The 25,397-nt window shown below is 39.5% G+C and overlaps 3 protein-coding genes across 3 annotated transcripts; 2 read left to right on the top strand and 1 right to left on the bottom strand.

The window, feature by feature from the left end:
* Positions 1-11,561: 11,561 nt before the first annotated feature.
* On the bottom strand, positions 11,562-14,044 carry LOC145913014 (uncharacterized). Its single transcript, XM_083000557.1, has 6 exons — positions 13,895-14,044; positions 13,668-13,784; positions 13,227-13,325; positions 12,855-12,953; positions 12,317-12,514; positions 11,562-12,113 (listed from the first exon to the last, which is right to left on the bottom strand). The coding sequence occupies exons 1-6, from the start codon at positions 14,042-14,044 to the stop codon at positions 11,562-11,564; spliced, it is 1,215 nt and encodes a 404-aa protein (XP_082856683.1).
* A 2,650-nt stretch (positions 14,045-16,694) lies between these two features.
* LOC145907465 (uncharacterized) lies at positions 16,695-19,642 on the top strand. The gene is made up of 6 exons (XM_082994871.1): positions 16,695-17,096; positions 17,266-17,356; positions 17,470-17,647; positions 17,961-18,191; positions 18,581-18,853; positions 19,030-19,642. The coding sequence occupies exons 1-6, from the start codon at positions 16,811-16,813 to the stop codon at positions 19,303-19,305; spliced, it is 1,335 nt and encodes a 444-aa protein (XP_082850997.1). The 5' UTR covers positions 16,695-16,810; the 3' UTR covers positions 19,306-19,642.
* Positions 19,643-20,021: 379 nt separating this feature from the next.
* On the top strand, positions 20,022-24,975 carry LOC145906233 (uncharacterized). Its single transcript, XM_082993663.1, has 12 exons — positions 20,022-20,176; positions 20,246-20,446; positions 20,509-20,639; positions 20,699-20,778; positions 20,838-20,966; positions 21,055-21,179; positions 21,550-21,650; positions 22,080-22,196; positions 23,018-23,091; positions 23,166-23,277; positions 24,077-24,197; positions 24,807-24,975. The coding sequence occupies exons 2-12, from the start codon at positions 20,258-20,260 to the stop codon at positions 24,936-24,938; spliced, it is 1,311 nt and encodes a 436-aa protein (XP_082849789.1). The 5' UTR covers positions 20,022-20,176; positions 20,246-20,257; the 3' UTR covers positions 24,939-24,975.
* The last annotated feature ends 422 nt before the right edge of the window (positions 24,976-25,397 follow it).

The raw sequence follows: 25,397 nt of genomic DNA, 5'->3' as shown, positions 1-25,397 counted from the left end.
GCACAAATCTAGGCAACAGTCGGCTATCCGCAATTGTAACCTGACCTTAATGCACCCTACTCCCGCCTATGATAGTCCATCAACGCAGCTGCGCAACCCCTTGGAAATACGGCGAAACTGCAAGATCAGGCGTATCATAACAATATGTAAGCACCGGGCTGTTTTTAAAGTCCACGAGTGTCAGCGCCCATTCACGGGCATCGACGTGTACGCTGGTTACACACACGCGGGCCCAGCAATTCGATGACGTCATGGACGACTTGCGAAATCCGTCCGGACAATGGGTTGGTGGGCAAAGGATCTAACCAAGCATGGCGGAGTCAACAAAACGTGAGCCCAAACAACCTGTACAGTTGAAAAATATTTCTTCACTTTCGTTTCATCAGCGGTCGTGGGCAGGAAACCGCTTAGAGATAAACATTCATCCTAATGTGGTGCTGCAGGTCAACAAGACAAACGAGGTTTGGCAACACTTTTAACGGATCACCGCTGGCACCAGATCACTGTTTTTTCTGGTTGATCGCCCTGGTTGAAGTACTCGCTACCACTCTGGCGACTTCAATTAGGCGTGTTGCTGTGTTAAATTTACTCGCATTCGTCCATACCGAAAATTATCCTTCAGTATTCGGAAAGATGCGTTGTCACCGCCTATACAACACACCCGTGTATTTTGTGTCAAAGTCTGCAATACAATAAACGTAACGTTTAACCACTTACTGTAAACATGTCGCTTAGACGAGTGATTTTATCTCATGTGATGAATTTTTTATCGACAGCAATCATTTTTTTTAAATGTGCAATGGCTGCATTTGTACTGAATATTCGCATACAGTCGGGATTAGGTAGGGAACTTGCTCACACCAAACGTGGTAGCACGTAGCGGACCAGACGGCGCCGTTGGTTTTGTATATGGTTACTTAAAATATCCGGATTTGTACATATTTGTATTGCATTCTTGGAAGCAATCAGGGCCGACGCTAATCCTATTTAAGCGATTTTATTCAATTAAGCCCCACAAACCCCATCATAACGTGGGCTGAATGAACTTTTTGGAACAGACAAAACTATGTGCGTGGCTCCACCTTTCTAGACCAGTGGGCAACGTCTACATTACCAGATGCATTGCTTCATTGCAAAGGCCATCAACATATTACATTTGCAAAACTGAAATATTGCGACAATTGTTGGAATGGTTTGTTTTTGGATTTACCTAAAGAAAATGTACTTATAGGGCTTACTGTATGTTTACTTTTAAGTTTGGTTGCACAGTTAACGAACCACGCCACACAGCGTGCATTATGTGGGTAGTACGGAAAATTTTGGTCAACAGCAGGAAATTGACATTTTCATAAAAACAAAAAAAATCAGAATACATTTTTTCAAGTTCAAAATACTTTTGGGATATATACAGCTGAGCGTTAAACTTCAACTTCAGAAAACAAATCTTCCTCATCGATTACTTGGACGCATGTCCATCAAATCTGGGGCTTACGCTATAAATCCAACCCTACAGGACTGAAAATATATTACGAATGCAACTTTCTCTTCCAGCCTCCAGGTGTCTTTTGCTTGTATTAAATAAAATGATGTTGATGTCACGGCTCAGAAACCTGATTATTTCGATTTGCGTTTTTAGTTATTTCATCTAAACATATTCACTGTCATCAAATGATGATAGATAATTATATGGCGCTTGTGGTACAAGAAAAAAACAAAAAATCAATTCATCCCGTAAAATGGCATTTTGAAAATCCTGGACGTAGTTAATGGTCTTCAAAATCGACCAATATGACTGTAATGATTCAAAATTCTTTAATTCACTGCGTCATCAACCAGTAAACACCTATTTTTCCTGAAACAGTATGCCTATTTACTTCTTATATGCTCAAAATAGCAAATACTACGCCAAGGCATTATATATATATAACTTCCCTTCACGTTTTCATCGTACATAACAGTCAGAAAACAAAACTATTCTACAATAATAACTGTATAGCCGTTGCCACTACTTACGACTCAAATGGCAAACGTCAATTTCTTTCTGAAAAAATACGTCTTTTCTCTATATTTCTATTTAGAATAAGTTCACCATGGTGGTCTGCACATCTGCTTCTAATTTTTAAGTGTCGAGATCGATTTGTTTTTATAAACCAAACCGTCGGTATTTTTACTTCACAAAGCGAAATGCGAAGAGTCCTCTTTCCTGACAAAGCATTGTGACGTCACAACGACACCGAAGAGTTTCGTCTATACTGTGCGGTAATTATCCGTGCGTGCGACAGCCCTTGACAAATTTCAAGTGCAAGCAGGAAAAAAAAGATGTATGAGAAAGTGATTGAAAGGACGGCACACACTGAGGTTTGAATTACGCTTTCGTTAATCCTGTTATAACTCTGCTGACTTCAACGGTCAAGTGTGATTACCTCATTAAAAAATTAAGGTGATGCAAGTCACCACTGTCCAACTACTAATAATAGTCTATATTACAATTCACGAAATGTCAAATTTACGACAGTGACCTTTACTGTATATAAAGCAACATGATTTTGCACTATGCATTTTTTTATGTACTTGACACTCATGTCGTCAGAGTAAACTTTAAAGCTTCTAAGGTGCCACACCATAGGAAGGTCAGGTGGAATCTGTTGTTAGTAATAGGGAGTGTCTCCTCTTACTGTGTTTGTGAACACACATTAACACATAGGTACCTTTACTTTACCTCCAGCGAAGTCGCGGAAAGACCATTTAAAGGTTGTTTTCATTTATTTTATTTATGCAGTCAACAACACTGTAAAACCCTTCTACCCGCCGCTCTCCACACAAATGTGTGCATACTCCAACAATACAGCGGTTGCTGACTCATGTCTGGAAATTGCGATGTTCATTTTTTACTCCTGTCAAAGTGGGGCTTATGTAGTTAAGCCCGTTTAGAATTACCCGAGTACAAGGGTTATGATATGATTCAGCCACTCCAAGAAGAAGCACGCTGTTTTAACGTTGCGCTTAAATATCACCGAACAACAAGCGAGCTCACAAGATCATGCAATAAGAATACAACCGCAAACGCTGAAAGTTTCATACTCAATTTTTTTCTTCAGCAACTGAACTGTACGGTTTTAGAGGCTACTCGCGTTGAACTGGCAACCCTACATTTGTTGTTACAAGTCCAGGCAACCAACTTGTCAGAAACAACCCAAATGACATATGTGGTCGTTGTTTTGATGGCGGGCGCGCAACAATGATTGATCGATATATAGTCCAATACGACTGCACACGTGATCACGATTGGTAGGAAGGGCTTCCGCCCGAAAATGTAGAGGGAAAGTCCCGTAGTGATGAATCAGAGCCAGCAACACAAGTGTTCAATAGGAGTTTTGTTCTATTCTGTTGTCGCCGAGGTCACGTGGCGATTGTTTTCAAACAATCCATTCGTCAGACGAACTCCACGTTTCTTTAGAGAACAGCAAGCGAATGAATCACTGTTTGCTTGACCACTACGCAAAGGTGATGCAAGATTATTTCTTTGTGGGTTTAAACACGGGGCTAAGTTAACAAGAAGGGACATTTATTTTGCTGACGAGTCACCAGTATCAACAAATGTGACCGGGCCAGAAATGACTTGACAAACTGTTCGATCCTTGTGGACGCCAGCGGGTGTTATTTATGTATTGTACGTTTCCAATGTGCACCAATCACAGCCCGTCTAACAACGACGAAACAAATTGGAGAGGCGACTCTCTGAGCAGCGTTCTTGAACTCCCAATGGACACCGACTGTGAAAAGTTATTTAAACCACAGGTGTGGATTAGGACTTGGCTGAGGATGAGAGAGAAGATTTAAACCAAGGGTTCTCATCCTTTTTGCACTTACGGGGCGGAAAAAAAATCAAAATAACATTCACGGCCGGGTAATTTTGTAAGAACATATCCATTAAAAAGAAAATTTACCTAGGCAAAACTTGGAATGTACTTCGCATTAATAAAGGAAATCCATTAATGTAAAAATAACATATAGTAGGGAACGGTAAAAATTGATGTAGACAGGCTGTTGGAAAACACTGCCTTAAATCACAAACTCCACGTCACAAACATGGCACACGCCCAACCACCTCACAGTCCGATACATTTAACCAGAGATAAGAAATACCGGAAACAAATTCGAAACTTCGTAATCTCGATCGAGCGTAGACATTGCTAAACTGAGACCGCTTTATCCCATTACGCGGCCATGTAACTCAATTAAACGTACAAGAGCGAATAAATAATTTAGCTGGTCCCGAGTGAAATAGCTTAACTGTACCCCAAGCGCCCTCTTTTTATTTGCGAGTCACGTCGTGGGTTGCTGTCAATATCTGATTAACAGGACACTGATAACGTCAATGTTTCGATTAATATTTTATTCTCGTTCGGATTTTAGTGTGAGAAAGGGAATTCGGGCATTTTCTTTCAAAGCAGAATGATTTTAGAGAAGTAATATTTAACATGCTTGGTTGCCATGCAACCTATGAGTAGTGTTGACGTAAATCGCATAAAATTTTAAATGCCTACACAAAATACCATTGTAGTAACGAAAAAAGGGTGGACACATCGCATGCGTATTTCAAATTTGTTTCCCTTGGAAAAAATAAACCTCGAAAAAATGGAAAAGAAATTAAATTAAGCGAGGACTACTGCAGAATGACATGGGCGTAAACCGTAGGTCAAAGGGTGGATAACGTGTTGTATATACCATAACGACATTGCAATATTTTAACAAAAGAACACTTTTTAAAACAATACGTTTAAAAATTAAAGTTGCTGCTGCCATGGGCGTCCGCAGGAAACAATGCAGGGGGGGGCAATATTATCGTCCCATCGCCGTTTTAGAAACGGTATTTCACTCCTCCCTGCGGACGCCCATGGCTGCTGCACTGTACAGGAAAGAATTCAAAGCTTAAATTGGTCGTATTTAAACCTGTGCAATAGTTTTTTCGTTTCTATCAGTAAATAAATCATTTGCTGTACTAGTATTAATACAGTATAACTATAGTCTTTTATAACATTCATATTGACTGGGCACTGCAAGCAGTTTTACGCCTGCCAAGCTCAATTGTACAAACCTGTGTGTGGCGTTGTTGGATTTATTACACATACATATGCAATTTGTTTGGTGCGTCACAGTCGCTAAATATGAATAAAAACTTTCATCACATTCGTTTCGGGCGAACGACAAACAAAACCAGCTCCTATGTAGCTGTTGTTCCAGTTAAGCGAAGGTTCCGAAAAGCAACCTTCGATATTCATAGAAATAAAATTCAAACAAAATTTTTTTTGTCCAAACTTTCTGTTAAGCATGAAGTTTTTGGGCAAACCATAATTGCCTTTTTGAATTACAGTCATTAGTCGTTTATGTTCAGAACAATAAGTTGTTCGGTTCCAACTACACGCACCAAATACCTGATGCTGCACAAAACGCAAACCTTCGCCCAAGGCAAAACTTTCACGCTTCCAAACCGATGTTTGGAGAAGGGGCCAAAATAATACCTGTGGTAAAGATAAGCGGGATTGCGGGATTTACAGACAACCTAATTACGAACCTTTGGCGCCGTAAAAACAACCACAGTAACTTCGAGCCATTCATTAATTTAAATTTAGTGGTTGTTGAACGGCAACAAACTTAATTTAGTAGGCGATAAAATGCACAAAAAAACATATTTTTAACGGTTTTGCGGCTGTGCTTAATGTAAGTGAGTGAATAATTGTTGTAAATCATTTCGATTGGCACTTTTTGAAACCGGCTACAGTTTACGCGAACAAACAGTGTACAAATAAAATATGTCCCATCATGGCTGTGTGAAACCCATGGGTTTCCAGGCATTTGTTTACACATCCATATTATCATGACAAACAACGAGTTTTATACTGATTAAACTAATGTGCGATTTTTCCATATCTCGCATAAGCATTTTTAACAAACACGCAACAATTTCAGCAATAGGGTTTACATTTTTGAAATTGATAAAGTGATCAGCACATCAATTTGAAATTCTGCCGAATGCGTGGAACGTTGGGCGGTAAATGTTATAACTGCACCCTTGGTGGTCTCATATTTGGACGTGCAGGTCCGAAGTCGTCCGTGAAATTTGAGTTATCTACAGCTAACAAATTGTTCCGATAAACTTTCAAATAACGCAGTAATTACACAGACTTTAAATGACTTTTTAATCTATTTTTGCTCCGAAGGCCCACGTTTGGCGTGCGATCAAAGTTCCAACAATCACAATAAACCGCCAAGGTCACCGACCTTTTGGTATAAATAATAACTGCAGCACCCTAAGTTAAAAGGGTGGCACCGTCGCGGTGTGGCGTTTGTTGCACGAGCGCGTGGCACAAAAGCGTCCATTGTTGATCAACGTTCTGCTGCCGAAGCGCGGAACCGTTGGTTGCGGGCCGTCGCAAACGAATCTCCAGCTTATGTGAGCAACATGTATGCGGGTTACGCGGAACCGAGATTTAATTGGCGGCAAACAGAGTTCGGCTCGTCTAAAAATGCGGTACAGGAAGCTGACAAAGTGGTTTTGAACGAACCCCATAACGCACCGGAACCGTTCTGCAATCGACTGTTGCGACACAAACGTTCAAATTTTCTTGATATTTCGTGAGCTTATTTGGATCGGTTTCATTTTACCCGAATTCCACAGAGACTCTTGGTCGCGTGCGATCCCGATCATGTTCTGCAACGTAATTACTTTTGACACTGGTCGCAGCAAACCCATCTTCAACCGGGCCGTGGAAGATTGAAAATAATGTTGATTTATTTTTTTCCTTTTAAGCAATTGCGTTTATATGTTTTTTTATCTATTTGGACCGAACTCCATAAGAAATGGAAATGATTGAATAAATCAACTGCTGTCTCTTTTCTACAGGCAATCTTTAACCATGCTTACATTCGAAGTTACGACAGGACTTTTTATGCCTTACATAACACATACTTCCCATGGCACAAAAAATTGACAAACAAAAACATGCGAAAGAGTGTAGCTAAATATATCGCGTTTCTAGGTCAGTCAGCGTTGGGATGAAACAAGATGGCCTTTGTTGTGAAACGGACTTTCACTCCAATGTCACATCCAAGCTTCGTCACTCAGCGGCAGCCATTAGGTGGCATTAAAAGTTCACACCATGAAATGAGATTGTGGATCTTCGAACAAGCTTTATATGACGCAAAGGGAAAGCAAAAATAGTATTTGCGTTCCTGGGCGCTATTGACATGAATAACGCGCACTCATTGTGCAGGAACCCTGCGAATGAAAGAGGAATAGCCGTCACACAGGCCGAGAATCTCCAAATAACATTGAGAATTTTTAATGCGCCGAGCGCGCCTCTCACTTCCCTATGGCGCTTCTAAGTAAACAAACACCCTCAATGTCGCTTTAAATTGATTTGTCAAGCAGGGAGGTCGTCGTCAGTCAAAGGCTTCGCAATGTTCGCCCATTGTATATCAGCACTAAAGGACTCTGTTTAGCCTGTATCGCCCAAATCACCTGGCTTAAACTGATGCCACTTGTCTCTGTGACTGACGCGTACAAATTGGTGACGACCGAGGACAAAAACGTTTCCGAAGTAAAAGTTTGATTACGCCGACAAAAGACGTTTCGGTTTGATGTTCACCCAAGCATAACTAGCAAGGTCGTGGTTCCTACCATGTTTCTCACAGGAGTCTGGATTATTATTTATTCACGGTTTCGTTTCACTGTAAGGCTAAATAAATAAATAAAAATGATATGCAATCAACCGTAACTAGGCCAAGTCATTTTGTATTAATTTAGGAAAGCAAAGTTGGAAGAGTGTGAAAAAAAACGCTTCCCGTGTTATTATTACAGCGCTAGAAGTTAAAAATAATTTTAAACCGCTGGATAATTACCAACGCTGTACTGCATGTCTGTACAAGTCAATCGAAATTCGACATAAATATATTGCTACGTGATAAAGCACATATTTATTAGTGTTCGTTGGTTTAGGGCGAGTTAACGCTTTTTCATACGAAACTGTGATCCATCGAAAATGTGTAATGAGGGTACTTCAAATATTTTTTTATGCGCACCCCACACGTCGACAAGAAAATATTAGTCAACTCTCCCTTGTAACGAAAGTACAAACGTTGTTCAATCAGTTTTGTACTTGGTTAAAATGCAATGTGCTGACGTCGCGCGGTTTCGCGAATTCTAGCTCCTGTTACCGAGGTACATCATTTCGCGGAAATGTAAACTCGTCGTAACCGGTTGGTACCGAACCATGCAATGTGCCAACGAACTTATTAGTTATGTCATTGGCAACAAACATGAAATTCCGTTTCACGGATGACAAAGTGACAAAAATTGCAAAATGCTATCTTTTCCTAAACGTAGAAAAATGCACACTGATCGTACAGGTTGGTCGGACAATAAGGCGATATACATCTGTTTCCATATCTATAACATAGTAAATGTTGAAATAAGGCGGCTCTACAACATGATAAACTGACATCCGCTTGTCGTTAATGATCTATTCGGTTGGAGAGAAGTGTAAATATGTTTTCAGTGCATTATGGGTTTAGTTATCACACAAATGAATGCTTTTATAGGCACGCAAGTTTGTATTATCGCAGAAGTCAGATAACCCCGGGGTGAGTAAATGTGAAACAAATATTGACACCGACACTCCACATCATCATACGGGCATCCGACGTCGCAGTCATTGTAAGTTCGACGGAATACGTATAGTTGCTCATCATTGTTTACACAACAACGGTTTCTCCACACTTTGAACGACCTCGTAACATTCCAATATACAACTCTCACCAAGTAATGATAACGTGCCTAATGCCAACACGACTCGACGACTGTCCACGTACTTCCAGGAAAACATGATACATAATTATAGCTGTAACCTCATTGTTGACTGTTGCAAGTGGAAACTGTTATACCACAACTATAAGAGTAAAACTAAAAACAATCCTTCATAACACACATATGCCGACAAATTTTCCAACCAACCCTTATGTCCGGGTATTTGCGAAGGAATCCAACATCCGCGGCAGCGCATATAAATGTCCAGGGCAGTGGACCTTCACGCCGCGTGTGGTCCATCCATGACCACCAGGTTGCGAAGAAATGTTTGTCAGCTTTAATTCCCAACAACATACATCACATTACGGACGCCCATTGGCGGGGGTCTCACGCACGATTCGTTGCAGGATATCGTTATCATTTTGTGGTTGTGAATAGCATTCATTTTTTGCATTTTTCAAACGCATCACACAAGACATTTCCTTTGATTGTAAGTCATTCTACCATGGACGCTCTGAACACTTTTATCGTAATAAGGTGTGTTATACCACGCAAAGGTCAGACGCCGGTTTAATTGACATCAAGTGACCTTCGCCAAACAAGATCGCATTGCACATTCGCGCTTGCGCAGCTGCGCAACGACTTCGGCTCGTTTTCGCCAGTGAACGTCCGCTCCTTTGTGGCACCGTCGCCCTTATGCTAAAAATAGCGAGGTGTGGCAAGACTATGGGGTATTGCGGACAAATAGCAAATTAATGACAATCGAGCGCACTTGCGAATATATTTTGAAGTAATCTTTGTAAAAAATACAGCGAACTTTTTTGTTTCTACGTACAATATTTCTGAGACGATGCTCCGACACTTTGAAGAGATTTATTGAAAGCTCTTTCTCCTGAAATATTCAACAAAACAACAACTGACTGAGGCAAAATGTTTATGCTGCGGTTTTAATATGGGCCATCTGTTGTACCATTGACTGTCAGTTCAAACACCACATCGTGAACCTATACCTTATAAAAAAAAACTTGAAACGTTTGTTTTGCAAAGACCTCCAGTATGATATCTAGTTTAGCTTATGTGCATTTGAACTTTAACTTTCATAAAACTCACAACCACATAATAACGCCTTGTACTAACTAACAACTTGAACCTGTAGCCTTGCCACGGTGTTAGAAGGAGTTGTGCTCGGTAAACAACACCATAGGCACGCTTCTTTTCGATCGCTTAACCGTCAAGTCATTGCACCTGGCTGACTGGGAGTGAACGCCCCGGCACTCGATTACAAGGGAACGACTCTCTTATCTGGCTCTAAAGCGTGTGTTTGCTCTTTGCAAGTATGAATGGGCGAGGGTGCCGATAAAAGATATCGCGCTTCGACACCATGGCTCACGTATAAACGCCTGTTTGATTAAGCATTGCGAATCAGATTCAGGATAAATTTTCGTTAGCTGAACGATAGTCGACGCTCGTCTGTGAAAAATATAACTTGGCTGGACTTCGACCAATCTGGATGAAATATATCACGTTTTCAACTGAAATTTTTAAAGCCTACAAAACCGAAAATCGTGACTTCCACCACGCATAATTTGTAATCAACCTTTCAGCACTTTACCTCCAACGTAAAGCAAGTAACTTAACATATATTCATGCAAAAATTGTCCATTTTGTTGCATGTTTTGCTTCTCGTGTTTAGGCGAAAAATTAACGTATAGGAAACGTGAAAAAACCATGAAATTATACTTCTGACGAATTTAATTGCCGTCAAGCAAAATCACCTGAATATGCCCGTCTAGTGTTTGGGCCACAAACCCAAAAAAGGCGAAGAACAAGGTGAAAAACATCGAACGTCAATTTTGGTGAAAAACGTTTAGGTTTACTTGTGTTGGGGGTTTCTTGTCCACTTAAATAACGTCAAAGGCCTTCGCGGACCAAAAAATATCTTAAACACTTCTTTATGCCAATCCACGCAGTGACTAATTAAAAGAAAAGTGACACTTTTTTTACAGCGATTCTATCGTGACTATCCTAATGTTATACGTCCTGAAGTAAAACAAAGTAACCTGCAAAGCTTGCTGGGTCAGATTCAGAAATAAATTTTTTATGATCTTGATAAACTAATTTTTGTCCCAGCTGTCATTCGCTAATGATTCATTGGCCGTCTGACGTGATATCGGTCGATAATACCAAGTGTTGCTTGTTTGCATTAACTAAGCAATAACATTAAAATATTCGTTTTTTCGACTGACATAACTCGTATAGCACGAAACTTTTCCTGCATATACTGCATATTATTCAACTTGTGCACAGAAAGATAAAAATGTCCATTTCTCATGCAATTTCGGCCAAAGTTGTAAAAATACACGATTTCATAGAAATAAATCACAAGTTTGCCTCCATTTTGCCAAATACTGCAAAGCGATTGCAAGTAAAAATGCTTGAAATTCAGGTGTATATTACCAGTTCATTTTTGAAAACATCATTAGTTTATTTATCTCTTCTCTGCTAATATTTTAACGTAAAACTTTAGAATTTGATATGGATTTAAATAAACACTCTCTAGCACAACCCAGAGGTTGGATAAAGTTCTAAAACCTACGCAAACATATACACTTACACAGTTATACAAATGGCAATATTGGGCGGCACAGCAATATTGTGGTTGAAAACATCTAAGTCGGGATCACATGACTTGTTTCCCAGCAAATTACAAGTTGTCATTATATGTGTGAGCTTTATTCCAATTTCTGTCAGGGTTTCACATCAATGGTTCTGTCGCACTGATCGAACGACGGTGGTAAAGTACAAGCCGTCCTTGTTCTTTTTGCTCGAGGGAGGGAGACATAATCTCCTCAATCTCCTCCACGGAAGGTTGACTGGTAACGGGCAAATTGAATTTCAGGGACTTCGGTGGCTCTGTAGTGGTCTGGACTGGAGGTTTATCAGCATTGATCGAACTTGATTTGGTTTCTGAATCGATCGTGGAAGTTGTCTCAGTTTCAGTGGTGGTAGTGGCTGTTGTTTTTTCTTCTTTTTCTGGACGCTGAACCGGTGCGGCCTCTTTCTGTGGTGTTTTGTCAACTGGGGAGGTTTGGGTGACGTCATCTGACGGTTCTTGAATTTCTTTTGCGGTTTCGTCAGTTAGGGAAGCACAAAATTCAAAATCGTTCTCGATTGAGTCAAGGTCCATTTCGTCGGCAAGACGTTCTACGTTGATGCCTTTGCGGACTCTTTCCTCCTCCGCCTTCAGTAGAGCCTCCTTCGTGTTGTTGTACCAAACCTGCACCATGTCAACCGCAGTCTTGCCATTCTGTAGGGAAAACAAAACGTGCCACGATGTTCAACTCCGGTATTCATGAACATTTTGGAACGAGAGACAAACAAAGCTGATGTTGCAAAAATTTGTGTGTAAATATTGGTGCAAAATATTACTCGCTTATGACATAACATGCAACAAAATGTGTTCCTATTACGCAAGCCAGTCGTCACACGGCGATCTCTTACAAACTTCACCTTGTTTTTGCTGCCCATGTCGGCTCCGTGTAGAATCAACGACCGAACGACTTTTGGCCTTCCCAACCTCACCGCGTCGTGTATGGGCGTGTCGCCCTCGCTATCCCGCATGTTGATGTCGGCTCCGCATTCCAACAAGTAATCCACGCACTCCACGAATCCCACCCTCGTCGCGACATGCAAGGGCGCGTTTCGAAGCTAATGGAAAAAATAGTTTTACAAAACCGGCGTGCCTTTCGGCGAACGTAATATGCCAGTCCTGATGCGACCCATGTGGAATTCACATTCATTTGAAACACGCATCTTTTCCTACATGCGTAGGAAAGGAGATTTTTCCCCAGGCTTTGTTGTGTTTTTTTACGCGGAAATAGTAGATTTAAGAAAATAAATCAAAAACACTGTTTGCACTTGAAGAGAAACAAAATGGTGTATTACGAGCAGACAAATTTAGGTATTGATTTGTTTTAGCCTCTCCAGTGCTCACATCCATTTACTTTCACTAGGTCTAGATATGTTATGGAGCGACTCTTATTTATACCTTGTCCCTTGTGTTAACTTGGGCGTTGTAACTCATCAGTAGTTGCACCATTTCCAGTTTCGTTCCTCTGCACGCCCAGTGTAACGGTGTATTGAAAAGCTGTTTTCAGAAATGTAAATAATTTTACAAGTGGGATAAAGCGTAACGTTCCACCTTTGTGTAACGTTTAATAAAAGTTAACGCGTAACGTTCTCCTTTGTGTAACGTGGAATAAAATGTTAACGATCACTTTACTGGTTTCCTGACAATCGCAATGACTTGCAAATGTTTTACAAAAACTATGTAAATTTTTTGGCTGTCTATCATATCAGGCACCGGTTTGCTTACAGTGATACCAGCTCTCTGGATAAACATGTTGTATAAAGAACCAACCTTGTCAGCGCTATTCACGTTGGCACCACGTTGTAGGAGAAGGTCTGCGATTGCTTGTTGTTCGTATAAAGACGCCCGGTGAAGAGCCGTTCTTTGGCACTGTTAAGACAACACGGCGAGTGATTAGATTAGCAGACGCCTGTAAGTTGTGTTTATTTTTTTTTAAGTAAAATTTGATATGTTGTTAACCTTGTTTGTCTGTATTATATAGTTATCTGTGTTGTAAAATGTGTATGATTGATGGCGTATACTGTTTTGAAATTTGCTAAGCATTTGCTTCGTACGTAAAAGTTCCAGACAGAATGTTTTGTTTTGCCTGCTTTGGTTTTTATATTTTGTTGCGGAATACCGAGAATACCGTAGCAGAATTTACAAGAGATTATATGTGCCATCATAACAACCATTTGTACTGAAGCGAATGTATATATTGCCGTTACTTACCGAGTCCATTGCGTTTACGTCACCACCGTCATCCAGATACTTTCGGACTGTCTTTATTTTACCGCTGGAGGCTGCCATAAAAAAGTCATACTTCGAAACAGGGTCCACTGGATCGGGCTGCGAAATGTTTTTTTTATTGCGTAGCTAATAATCTAATATCGTAGATAATTGTAAACAGTTTTAAAGTTTGTGAGTACGATGTAAGGGTATAACTCAAATAAATCTACCTCGTCAGCATCATTCAGGAAGTGCATCCTTCCACGATGAACCCGAGATATCTTTCGTTTTTCGTTGGTTGAAGTTTTCCTGCTGGGCGTAGGTGAGAGCGACGTCCTGGCTGGCGCGGCCGCGTCATAATTTAGGCTTTTACGCAGCATTTCAAAACCGCGATGTTCGACTTTCCACTGTTTGGTCGCCTGCCTTCTTAACAACTAGGCAAACAAAATACGACTTATCATTTCACAGTTAACTTTCTGCTAGTGACTTCATAAACTACACGCAAACCACAGACTGCATGTATATTGGTCAACTGCAACGGCCGACCATGCATGTACGCTTCTGTCAACGCGTATGTCAGAAACAGGAGCGAAACTAGTACAGTGCCGGCTACGTATAAGTGTCAATGCGTTTCGCAGATGTAGGCTGATTTAACCATTGAGCGTTTCAACAGAACTGGGGTTGTCGGGCAACTAATATTACAAAATTCAGTTCATCGTTTACTGAAGACACTTTTCGATTGAACAATCGCACTTCAGTGTGCGTCTCATGTTCGTAACAAACTTTCACAGATTTGCCAGCGTTTCTTCACTTTAACAAAAAAGCTCAAATATTCCGTTTATTGGCTACTCGTCCTACACTTCTTATGCTGCAACTAACGTTCCTCTGGCCACCACGGCCGTTTATAACAGTTTTCACGGATTAGCGAGATCTCGCAATCAGCGCCTGAAGACGGCGACCCTGCCTGGCCTTGAAGCTGGCGAATTACGTCATAAAGCCTACATTCATGCTTACCTTATCCCATGTCATGTAACAGTAATAGGCGTGTTGATTTGCCGGTATGATTTATTGCACGTGCGTCAGCATGCTTGGGAAGCTCTTTAATCTCTGACAACAAACTTACTTTGACGTTGTCAATATTTAATTTTTATGATCATTTCTCAAACATCTGGACACTTTGACCTTGAGGGAATTGAGCGTTACCAAATATGTTTTCATTTCGTGCAGAGGCCCAGCGCATATAACCCGGTGCGACGCATTGTAAGAACTTTGTTTATATTTACACTATTGAATAATGTGCTGGGCCGGCTGCTTCATTCGGTATTCTTGATTTCTATTTAGGTACCATTGTAGTGATGGCACGTTCGAAGCATTAAAATTGTCGCTACCTTTTTAGTATTACTGACACGAGGCAAAGTCGTTTCCTTTGCTTGAATTGACACTCGCGTTTTAAATTGTTTTCATTGCACGTAATGCGCTCGACGTAAACTGTGCTTTGTGTGGCTTTGGAAAGCAATGCCTTTATACCAACCGGGCATGAGCATTCTCAATATTATCTATCTGACTTATGCATGCAACATACGTTCTTTTTCGTTTGTAACCCGATAACTTTGAACTGTTCTTGAAACGTTTGGAATCGACTACCTATAGGATTTATTCATATTCCATTAGTTCACACGTGACTGCATTTTGTAAATGTCTTGCAAGTAATAGATTGTTATCATATTAAGTGTAAAAGATGCACCGTTGCCAAAATTTGTGTAAATGTGTTTAATTCGGAAGCTTGCGGACACATGTGCAGTAAGTTTAAAGTCGTGTGTTTTGGAAAAAAACAGTTGTGCGCTTCCTTTTGGTGTAATACAAATGCGCAGCCCGCCCTTGATGTAACCCTCACTAACGAAGCAACATATAGTAGTAGCATTCTTGTTTCATTGCCATTTGGGCCCGCAGTTAAGACGTTGTCGAAAAGGTGAAAATTGTTTTATTTTACTGGCATTTGTAAATCAGGAGTTGTTCCATTCGCTCCACAGAAGTCGTTGCGGATATTTAACATTGGGGTCAGTGTAATAAAACCTCTTTTGGGCCTTCTATAACTAACCAATAAAAGTGTGTCGCAAAATAGCCAAGTCTGGTTGTTTTCAAAAGTGCCTTACAAACAATGGAAATGGACCTTATTTCAAAAAAACGTGTAAGCGTACTTATTTGCGTCACATTGCGCATTTTTGGTTATGGCGCACTGTGGTAAATGTTTTGCTGGGTGCATGCGTCGACAAACAATCAAATCAAGTCCGAAACAGCTAATCATTCTGACATAAATTATCATAGCTTTCATAATCTGCATTACGAAAGCAGCGTGCTTGTATTTCGGTCCAGGCCATTGGTAACCCTGACAACGTCCTACAGTGGTTCTTAACCCAGCCGTAAAAAGAGAGCCGTAAAAAAACTTTGTACAGAGTCGTAAAAAAACTTTGTACAGAGCCGTAAAAAAACTTTGTACAGAGCCGTAAAAAAAACAATCGTTTCAAAACAAACCTTATGAAAAGTCGTGGTTAAGAGTCACTGGTCTACAGTGGCGCGAACGAAATCACCAAGACGTGGCATTATGCAAAACCGGACATGCAATGAGATATTAAGACCACTGCAAGGCGTGTCATGAGTATGTCTATACTGTGAATATTAGTTGCGGTTCTGTAAACTACTTCCGTTCGCATAAGAGCAAACTTCCTGCGCGGACAAAGAATCAAAATGTCTCATACCAGCAGAGTGAGTATAAGGCTGTATACACTTATGCATCAACAGGTATGGTATGAAGCATTTTGATGGGTTTGTTGTTCTATATAGTGTGAGTTTCGAAATGCAGCGGAAGTGATTTCAGCAGCGTCACTGTTTGTTTTTCTGTTCTTTGATGCGCATTCAACCTCCTACAGGTATACGGGCGCAGTGCACTGTGTATTTCCATACGGCGGGTTTAATGTGTGGTGTATGGTAATCATATTCTGCTTCCTTCTATATACTCTATTTCACAGGCAATTGTTAGGGATCTTCTGTATTGTTCTTTTCTGACGGAAACCAGTTCATAGCGCGGCAACAATCTTACCGCCAGTCAGTGGAGCTGCGTCGTATGGTGCTATAGCTGCTTTAACGCGATGAGTCCAAACAGAGGATTAAGATGTGATGAAGACGCAGGAACAGCAGTGAATGAAAATGTCCTCCCAACCACGAGTTGGCAAGGAAAAAGAAAAAGTGAAAAAATTACCAAAACTTCACACGAGGGCCGCCAAGTCATTGGCTATAGAGGAAGGTGGTACGATGTCACAAACTTTATGGTAAAGCACCCTGGAGGGGACATCATCAAACAATTCGTCGGCCGAGACGCCACCTACGTCATGGATAGCATGCACAAATTTGATGTTTCCAAGTTAAGACCAGCAGGTTTGGTTTCCTCCAATGCTGATGTTACCGATTGCCCAAAGCTTTTGAATACCACACAACCTAAACAACAAAACTCATTTGTAGACTAATCAGACTGTTAAATATATATATGTTCTTTCTTACTGTAGGGCATATGTTGCAAGAGTTGGTGTAAACGTTTGCTTTGCAGTTGGATCATTTGAAAGAATAAAGGATCCTTTCGGGGAAGATATGAGTCGACTGGAGATGAGACTTCGCAACGAAGGTTTTTACGACCAAAGGTAAATCCAAAGAAAAAAAATCGTTCTTAAAAAATTGATGGTTTACTCTTGCGTAGTTTGACATCTTTTCATATTCTTATAAACCTCAACTTTCAGTTACTCCGTTTCAACAGTTTTCAATGGTGTTGGACAAAAAACGTTCAAGTCCTCTGCCTGCTCGGTGTGTTGTGGTGGATGGTTACTAACGGCAAAGCAGACGGAAGCTACTTAGGAAGGCTCGCGTGCGGTTCATTGTTGGCACTATTCTGGCAACAAAGCGGGATGCTTATGCACGAATATATGCACAGTCAGGTTCGTCAGCATGTGTACGTATGAGCAAAAACATCCGACGTATGTAAAGCATCGGGTTGTAGGAGAACGTGATTATGATGCAAGGTAATTTTAAGCAGCAGGAAACAAACGTCACTCCATTCATCACAATTTTATGCTGCTCGAATGAATGATAGCGACTTTAATTAACCGCTCAACTTGTGCGGGCAATAAACAAATATCATCCAACAGCTTGGTATCACGTTTGTGGTTTACTTGAATAAAACCGATAAAAAACACAATTTTTTGCAACAAACAGCTATTTATAAATGGGTTTGTCATATTCCTTCCGCAGTTGACAAGGAATCGAAACTATGACGAACGAATCGGCATTTTCTTCGGGACATTTTGCTTCGGCGTCAGTGCACGGTGGTGGAAGGACGAACACATGGTTCATCACTCCCTCACAAACACCGTCGACCACTCATCCGGTTTCATAGATCCGCAGGCGGACGAAGTGGCGTGGGTGCAAAACGAGACGCTCTTTGCATTTCGCACAAGCAATCTGCAAAAATTCTTGATCAAGGTAGGTTCTTTTTACTCAAAAAGCAACGATTTCATATTCGTCTCACATGTAAATGCACAAAGTAAACTTTTGGTGGAACCCAGCCGCTAGAATATAGAAATCCTTTTTTTTTAAGTTTTAAAACAAATAATTAAGTTCCAAATAAAAAAGCCAAAGCTAGAATGCTGTTCATCATAATGCTGGTAAACGTTTCGAACTCATACAGGGTTCTTTGGCTTTTTTATTTAGACTACTAAACTCCAGGTACTTTGCACCCAAGTAATTGAGTTTCTTTGCCCAATTTTCCCCCTAAAATATGGTGGGCCTTACGCGGCTCACCGGGTGCACCTCCCTGTCGTATGACGTGAACACATCACAACAAACATGTTAATTTTTACAAACTTATTCAGATCCAGCACTTCTCATTTCTTCCCTTGTGCTTATGCGCTGGTCGCTTCGGTATTATGATTGACTCCATGCGGAGCGAGAGGCGTTTGGACGTGTGGGTCGCCTGGGCGTTTCACTGGACTTGGATCGCATGTTTCTTCTCCACGTTTTCTACTTGGAAAAGTATTTTTCTGGTGTACGGAATGGGTTGTTTAGGTGAAGGCATTCTACACATTCAGCTGCTACTAAACCACTACTCTAAGAGATTTTTTAATCTGGAAGAGAAGCTTACAATGGTTAGTGTATTTTCATTACTCAAAGATGTTGAAACAATCAAATGCGTAGGCATTACAAAGGAATGCGTGTTAATCCCACCCGAAATTGCGCGTTCTGAAACCATCATGTTTGGTGGGACTTTAGGGTACTTCTGTATTCTTTGTTAAACCGCACAATTGCGTGGTTTTTGTTTTAGGATCACTACAAAGCAATGGTTGAATGCAACTTGAACATAAAATGTCCTTGGTGGATGGATTGGTTTCATGGAGGTCTCAACTTCCACCACGAACACCATTGTTTTCCACGTTTGCCGCGGAATCGCCTGCGCGAAGTTTCCTTCTACATCCGGGAGATTTGCGCCCGGCACAACGTCGAGTATGAAGAGTTGCCATTCTGCTCGGCGTTGACAAAAACCTTGCGCAACCTGTATGCCCTTCGCAACCAATTCTCACTGCTAAAGTTGGCTAAATAATCTCCATCTTACTTTATGCAATTGCCTTAATGGATCTGTGCAATTTCTGAAACTGTGGTGACTTATGTTTGTGCTTGCTTGTGTTGGTCGTAGAAAAAAATCTTATGTGAAAATGTTTTTAATCGCATAACATTGTACAACGCCAATTAATAGCTATTAAGTGAATACTATTATGTTATTATATGCAAATCATAATTATCATGTGCGTTGAGATACATGCAGGTACTCTACAATAAAGGTATAACTGATTGACACAATCATTGAATTTTATTCCTGTAATTGTTATGACGTAAACATTCCATAGCTGCATCGTTATGCCAAGAATTTATTCAAAATATTTAAATAAATAAACAATTGTAAAAGAGACACTTGCAATACTTTTGCGGCAGAAAGCTAAAATATATGTTTTCGTTGTTGTAATGACTTAATTGTTTAACGTGGCGAGTTTTGAAGCCAAACTTTAGTCCCAGCATATTTTAGTATTCTATGGTTCCAAGTAAGGACGATTGTGCCTTGTCGCATAAGATTTTCAAACTTATATTCTCACATCGATTGTAAAGTTTTATCTATGTTTTTAACTAGTCAATATATTTTTTTATTACTAAAAAATTCTGTATTCTTCAGAAATATTAATATTGGCAATTGTTGTAAACATTTTATGTGGTTGTCATGACAAATTAATTCGGCTCTGCACTGTTTCAAGCTGTTATCTGTGTGGTCAAATTTGAAAACAATGCAGCAACCTAGCCAAACTGGCAGTAGCATCATTACATGTGAAGTTTGATTTTCACTAAACCTGGATTGACAATTTTAGAGTCTCTCACTGCAGGGGTCTTTTTACGAGGTGCATTGTAGTTTTACGTCACAATAAGTAAGGATTTTTGCATCAAAATAAAGTGCTGCGTTACGTTATATTTATAACGTGTTGTTCTTTTAACAGTAGGCTACAAACATGCGCACGCTCGATGCATCAAAAAACACAATTTCAAATGATAAACTTTCAAAGGCAGCAAATATGAAAAACCACAGCGAAGCTGTAAAAATTATAACCCAGCATAATCCAAGTAATCCTTACCTGGACTTGGCTAAGAAGACAATATCTACATTACCTGAAGAACTTTTTATGTTGTCTCACATACAGGTTAGTTATACAGTAAACTAAATTATCAAAAACTTTGCAGTTAAATTTAATTTTTGTTTTAGCATTTGTACTTGGAAGAGAACTTTCTTAAACATTTGCCAGACAATTTTTTTGATCATTTGCCAAATTTACAATGGTTGGATCTAAGAAATAACCATTTAACTTGTGTTCCAGTTTCAATTGGGCGACACCAGTAAGTGCATTTACTTGAAGTCTTTCAGACACTGTCAAAGCCCAAGTTTTATTTTTCAGGTGCATTAAAAACTTGTTGCTTGAAGGTAATGAAATTACACATCTTCCATTGCAAATGGGAATGACCAAATGTTTAACAGGTATACACCATAAATTCATGTAAAGTAATGGAGTTAAGTTTTGTGTGTGTTTTTATCAGGGTTGAACTTGCGTGGTAATCCACTACAAATGCCTCCTCAGCATATTGTTGACCAGGGAGTTTATGTCATCTTGTCGTATCTTTATCAAGAACTACAGAACCGAACTAAAGAGCCTACAATAGCAAATGGTATTTTTACAAGTGCTTTTTTAAATGTTTCAGTTGAGCACATTATGGCATCATCTTAAATATGTAAATTTTTCTGATGCTCATTTAGAGGTGGAAAAATTGAGCCTAGTTGATGAAGAGGAATCAATTTCTGATGCGGACACAACTGACCGAACAAACCACAGAGAAGATCGAAATATTCCTTCTCCAATGAGTGATGATTTTGATCTTTTGGTAATTCAGTGTTTTTTATCCTTTATGTGATATTAAAATTAATCTTTTGTGAGAATTAAATTAATGTAGAAATGATTAAAACAGTAAGTACAAATGGTTAAAATTTGCAGCAAGTAAAAATATTACATGTAACCATAATGTCGATATTGTTTCACTTTTTCCAGAGTCAAATATAATTACAGAATTTGGTATTTTACATGATATCAAGTCAGTTGTGTAAAATTGTGTTGTATACACAACAAGGGGTTAGGTTTCAATGGTGAATGGTGTAGATTTACATGTTTACTAAACACCACAATCTGTTTGATATTGGATATCATTCAGTTTACACATTTTCTCATCAACTGGCTTGTGTTCGTTTTCATGTCAGCGTCATGCCCTTACGCCAACAACTGCGATGCTTCACAAACCAACAACCTTTCATGATCTTCGAGGAAAGCAAAATAGCTTAATCGATGGCCTGAGAAACAGGTTTGAATGAGCCTCTAGCTTGGTTGTTGCATATTGGAATAAAAAGATTTGTGCACCAAATTGTGCAGTTTTTTGGCATAAAATTGTTTTGCAATTGCCTCAATTATGAACAAATTGTCAAAATTTCCTGTGTAAGTACATACTTTGCTGCAACTCATTTTTAATTAACGCTGATGATGAACACAGTTGTGTTCGAAATGTCTGCTTAATAAGAAGCATAATGGCTTTGGCATTTATATTCAGTTTAAGTAACTCAAAGCTTTTCGCACCCAAATAAATGCATAGATTTTGTTGAAGAATACTATTGTATGCTTTTTACAGGGTAAACTTGTCTTATTGTAGCCACCTTGGCTGCTGGTTTACCTGTTTTCTCCCTGTGTGCTTTACCAAGAGATAAAAACTAGTCATTGATAAATATCGTTGTTTCAGATCACGGAGAGGAAAAGAACTTTCTCTGCTTGAGTTGCGGCAACAGGAGGATCAACACAAAGATCAACTTCGATCTATGAAAGAGCTTCAAGTGGCTCACGCTGACCAGCGGAGAAAGTTAGTCAGATCACTTGTTAAACCATAAGCTGAAGCAACGTTTCGTATCAATACAAAGTGCCATCCTGTTTTCCCCTTAGCACCCAAACCTGGTGCATGACAAATTTTGTGGGTAAATCCACTTGTACATAGCTGCTTTTGTTATGAACATAACTTGTAAGTGGTTGCTGCTCGATATTTGTGTAAAATTAGCTCTGTGTCATATTTGCGTGCATTGTTTGCAGTGGGTTCGCTGTGCTTTAAAGTTTAAAGAAGGTCAACATGTAGAGCTTTTGGTTAGGCATTTAAAGTCACTTTACAACACTGTGATATTTTATTACTATTCAACTCCCAACTGAGTACTATGTTGAAATTAACACATTTAACACTTATGACATAATATACATCATGGTCAGTATTTTCTTGACTCAGTTTATATATTCGTCCAGTCCACCTTTGCTTCGTTTTCTGTGGTTTGCTGGTGTGAACGCGCTTGACCTTTTTTTTAAGACTTGCCGATGACTTACATTAATAAAATAATGGTCACCGCAACAACTGAAGTGATGGCTACTTGTTGTGTACAAAAGGTCAAGCGCAGTCAACCAACAAACCCACTATAACAGGCAAGAAAGGGATTGGGATAGTACCCAACTTGTGAGAAAATTTTAAGTGAAAATTTTCAGGCAATTAGGTAATAGCAAAGGTCACTAACAGGGAAACAAGTTTAAAGGTTCATGTCATCATTCGTAAAAAAAAAGTCTGGATCAATACATTTGAAGTTCAAGTCAAATACCTTTGGTTTCTAAGCCCCTGTGCTTATAGACCCGTGCCTGTACTTTCAGAGACATAATCGCATTGGAAGACTGGAGAAGCGAAACAAGACGACGCCAGCGTTTTCTCCCTAGATCCAAAACCGGTTGGTTTTTTTTTATGCTGACATATATCTTCCACTTTTCCTAAGCAATTTTCCTTCTTAACCTTTACCCACAGACATTAACATAAAGCCTGCACCTTATGGGACTGACCTTAACAGTGTTCAACATCACAACGAAGTACGAGAGGAAAAAGTGGAACAGTTTTTACCTTCAGAGGGCTCCAACAGGTACACAAAATGTTTATCCATAAAAACCTATAAAAGTGTAAATATAACTTAGTTTGAACTTATAATTATTGGTGTTCCTTCCATTCATGGTCATTTTCAAGCTATCCATCTTACTACACTCCTAGCACACAAACAAACTAAACTTATGTATTTCAGGATTCATGATATATTTATTTGAGTAGCCTAAAACAAAAGTGAGACAAAAAAGAAACTATAGTGTTACTGTTGTTTCCCGGCATTGTAAATTTAAATTATGCCACATAACCCTGACGAAGTCTTGCTGGATGGTAGATGAAACGTCGATTGCAGTAAAATCTCGTAATTTATGTGCCAGAATGACAGTTCTTTTATAAAAGTAACTTTTTGGCAGCATAATCAAAAGGCAACTCCAGTTGCCAGATCGTGCAAGTTTAGTCAGAAGTCATATGTTTGTTGAGATTCCGAACCGAATCAATGAAATTACGAAGCTTGAGGAAGATGAGAAACAGGAAGATAATACGACAAAGCTTAACCCTGTGCCTTATTTTGGAAAATTATCCCGGCCGAACAGCGTAGCGATGTAAGAATGGCATGTTAAAACAAGACTTGTACTTGATAATGTTAAAAACATACAATGCAGCCTTTTGTATCAACGGGTGGAAGTGGAATGTAGACAGATAGAAAATGATAAACCTTGTCAGGTTATACAAGGTCCACAGCAGCCCGGGGCGTTTCTAAATATCAACAATTTCGTTGAAGCAGGGATAAGCTTTTAGACATAATTAGCTACGTGGTAATTGCAATCATTATTCCCATGCAGGAATTTAAAGGATGCAGAAATTCGTCAAAGAAAGAAGCAACACAGTGATGAAGTCCATCAGAAGATGAGAAAACTCCGAAGCGTCGATTTAACATCAGACCAACCTGAAATGCAGCAGCAGGTGCTGAAAATTTTCATTGGCCATTGTTTGAAGCCTAGCTTTAAATATAAGGGCATTGGCATGATGAAAAGTTATTTAAAACCATAATGGGAAAAACAAAATTATCGTGAAATCAGTTTTTCATCTAGAAATTTCAAAATATTTAGAACAAGCAATAATAGTCCATACTATACCAACTTTCGCACATAATTTTTTTTCCTTGTAATACACTAATTTATACAAATATTTGTGGTGAGGATTAAGGGTATTATGTTTTTTTAAACAACCGTGCCAAAGTGCAAAAAAACACTTTTCGGTCAATATCTTAATGTGGTATCTCGCAATTGTAAGTAAACATGGCTGCAACAACAGCGAACTAACTTCTCAAACATTCCCCTCAATATGTGGATTCAAAATTTCAACTCATCTGATATTATTTGCCGATTAAACACTGCGAATTGACCAAGTGGCATAAACAGAAGATATTTTTACACCGGATCACACATATTTCTGTTTTACACAGTCTTATATGTGGATCAAGTTTGGCGAAAACTTAGTGACCCGGTGTAGTAGTATATTCCGGCATAAACCAGAGAAGAGGTGAAAATTAATTGCTATCGTTGTGTGCAGAGCAAAGAGCTGCAAAGGCAACTTCTGGATGAAAAGATGTCAAGTAATACAGAATTAGAATACAGGTTTAAGGCGTTCACCGGTGACAATGCTTCGGTCCAGAGCAGCTCCAACAAAACAGGATCTATGTGACCGTGTCGTCGAAGTGGATATAATTTGTGACTTTGTTTTTGCAATATGTGAAATGTGAATCGGAGATTAAAATGATGAATGTAACATTAATTTTTGATTTCCTTGTTTGAGAGTGGTTTTACTGGGAAACAAGTCCTGGATTGCCCCCCTGTCGCACATATTTAAAACTAGGCATTTATTTCACACCAAAAGAGCAGAGGAAGAACCCGCTTGTGATGACAACAAGCAACCAAGAAGAAAACCTGATCGGGATCTGTGAGCAGGATATCCTGGGTTCAAATCCCGGTGTAGTTAAAAAAAACTTTTCATGTCATTGTTCCTGGCAACAAGCACAAGTCTTAAAAATAAGCACCAAATTGGAACTGCGGCGTCAATGACTATGATATCTGAAAACTTGCTTTCCAGTTTGGAGCCGACATATTAAATTGGTAAACAAGTTCTCAATAATCCTCATTCCAC

Source organism: Ascidia mentula, chromosome 1 (genome assembly GCF_947561715.1).
Source record: "Ascidia mentula chromosome 1, kaAscMent1.1, whole genome shotgun sequence".
In the NCBI taxonomy this organism is placed as follows: Eukaryota; Metazoa; Chordata; class Ascidiacea; order Phlebobranchia; family Ascidiidae; genus Ascidia; species Ascidia mentula.
This window is presented reverse-complemented; position numbering and strand designations above follow the sequence as displayed.

Bases quoted from the DNA above. Each gene is read 5' to 3' on its own strand.
- LOC145906233 (XM_082993663.1), top strand. From the start codon at position 20,258: ATGCGCACGCTCGATGCATCAAAAAACACAATTTCAAATGATAAACTT. The intron at 20,967-21,054 runs GTATTTTTACAA...ATGCTCATTTAG, and splicing joins AGAGCCTACAATAGCAAATG to AGGTGGAAAAATTGAGCCTA. The intron at 23,092-23,165 runs GTTGGTTTTTTT...CTTTACCCACAG, and splicing joins TCTCCCTAGATCCAAAACCG to ACATTAACATAAAGCCTGCA.
- LOC145907465 (XM_082994871.1), top strand. From the start codon at position 16,811: ATGAGTCCAAACAGAGGATTAAGATGTGATGAAGACGCAGGAACAGCA. The intron at 17,097-17,265 runs GTTTGGTTTCCT...TTTGCTTTGCAG, and splicing joins TTCCAAGTTAAGACCAGCAG to TTGGATCATTTGAAAGAATA. The intron at 17,648-17,960 runs GTTCGTCAGCAT...TTCCTTCCGCAG, and splicing joins ACGAATATATGCACAGTCAG to TTGACAAGGAATCGAAACTA.
- LOC145913014 (XM_083000557.1), bottom strand. From the start codon at position 14,044: ATGCTGCGTAAAAGCCTAAATTATGACGCGGCCGCGCCAGCCAGGACG. The intron at 13,785-13,894 runs GTAGATTTATTT...AACATTTCGCAG, and splicing joins TCCTGAATGATGCTGACGAG to CCCGATCCAGTGGACCCTGT. The intron at 12,954-13,226 runs GTTGGTTCTTTA...TTCTGAAAACAG, and splicing joins ACGTGAATAGCGCTGACAAG to CTTTTCAATACACCGTTACA.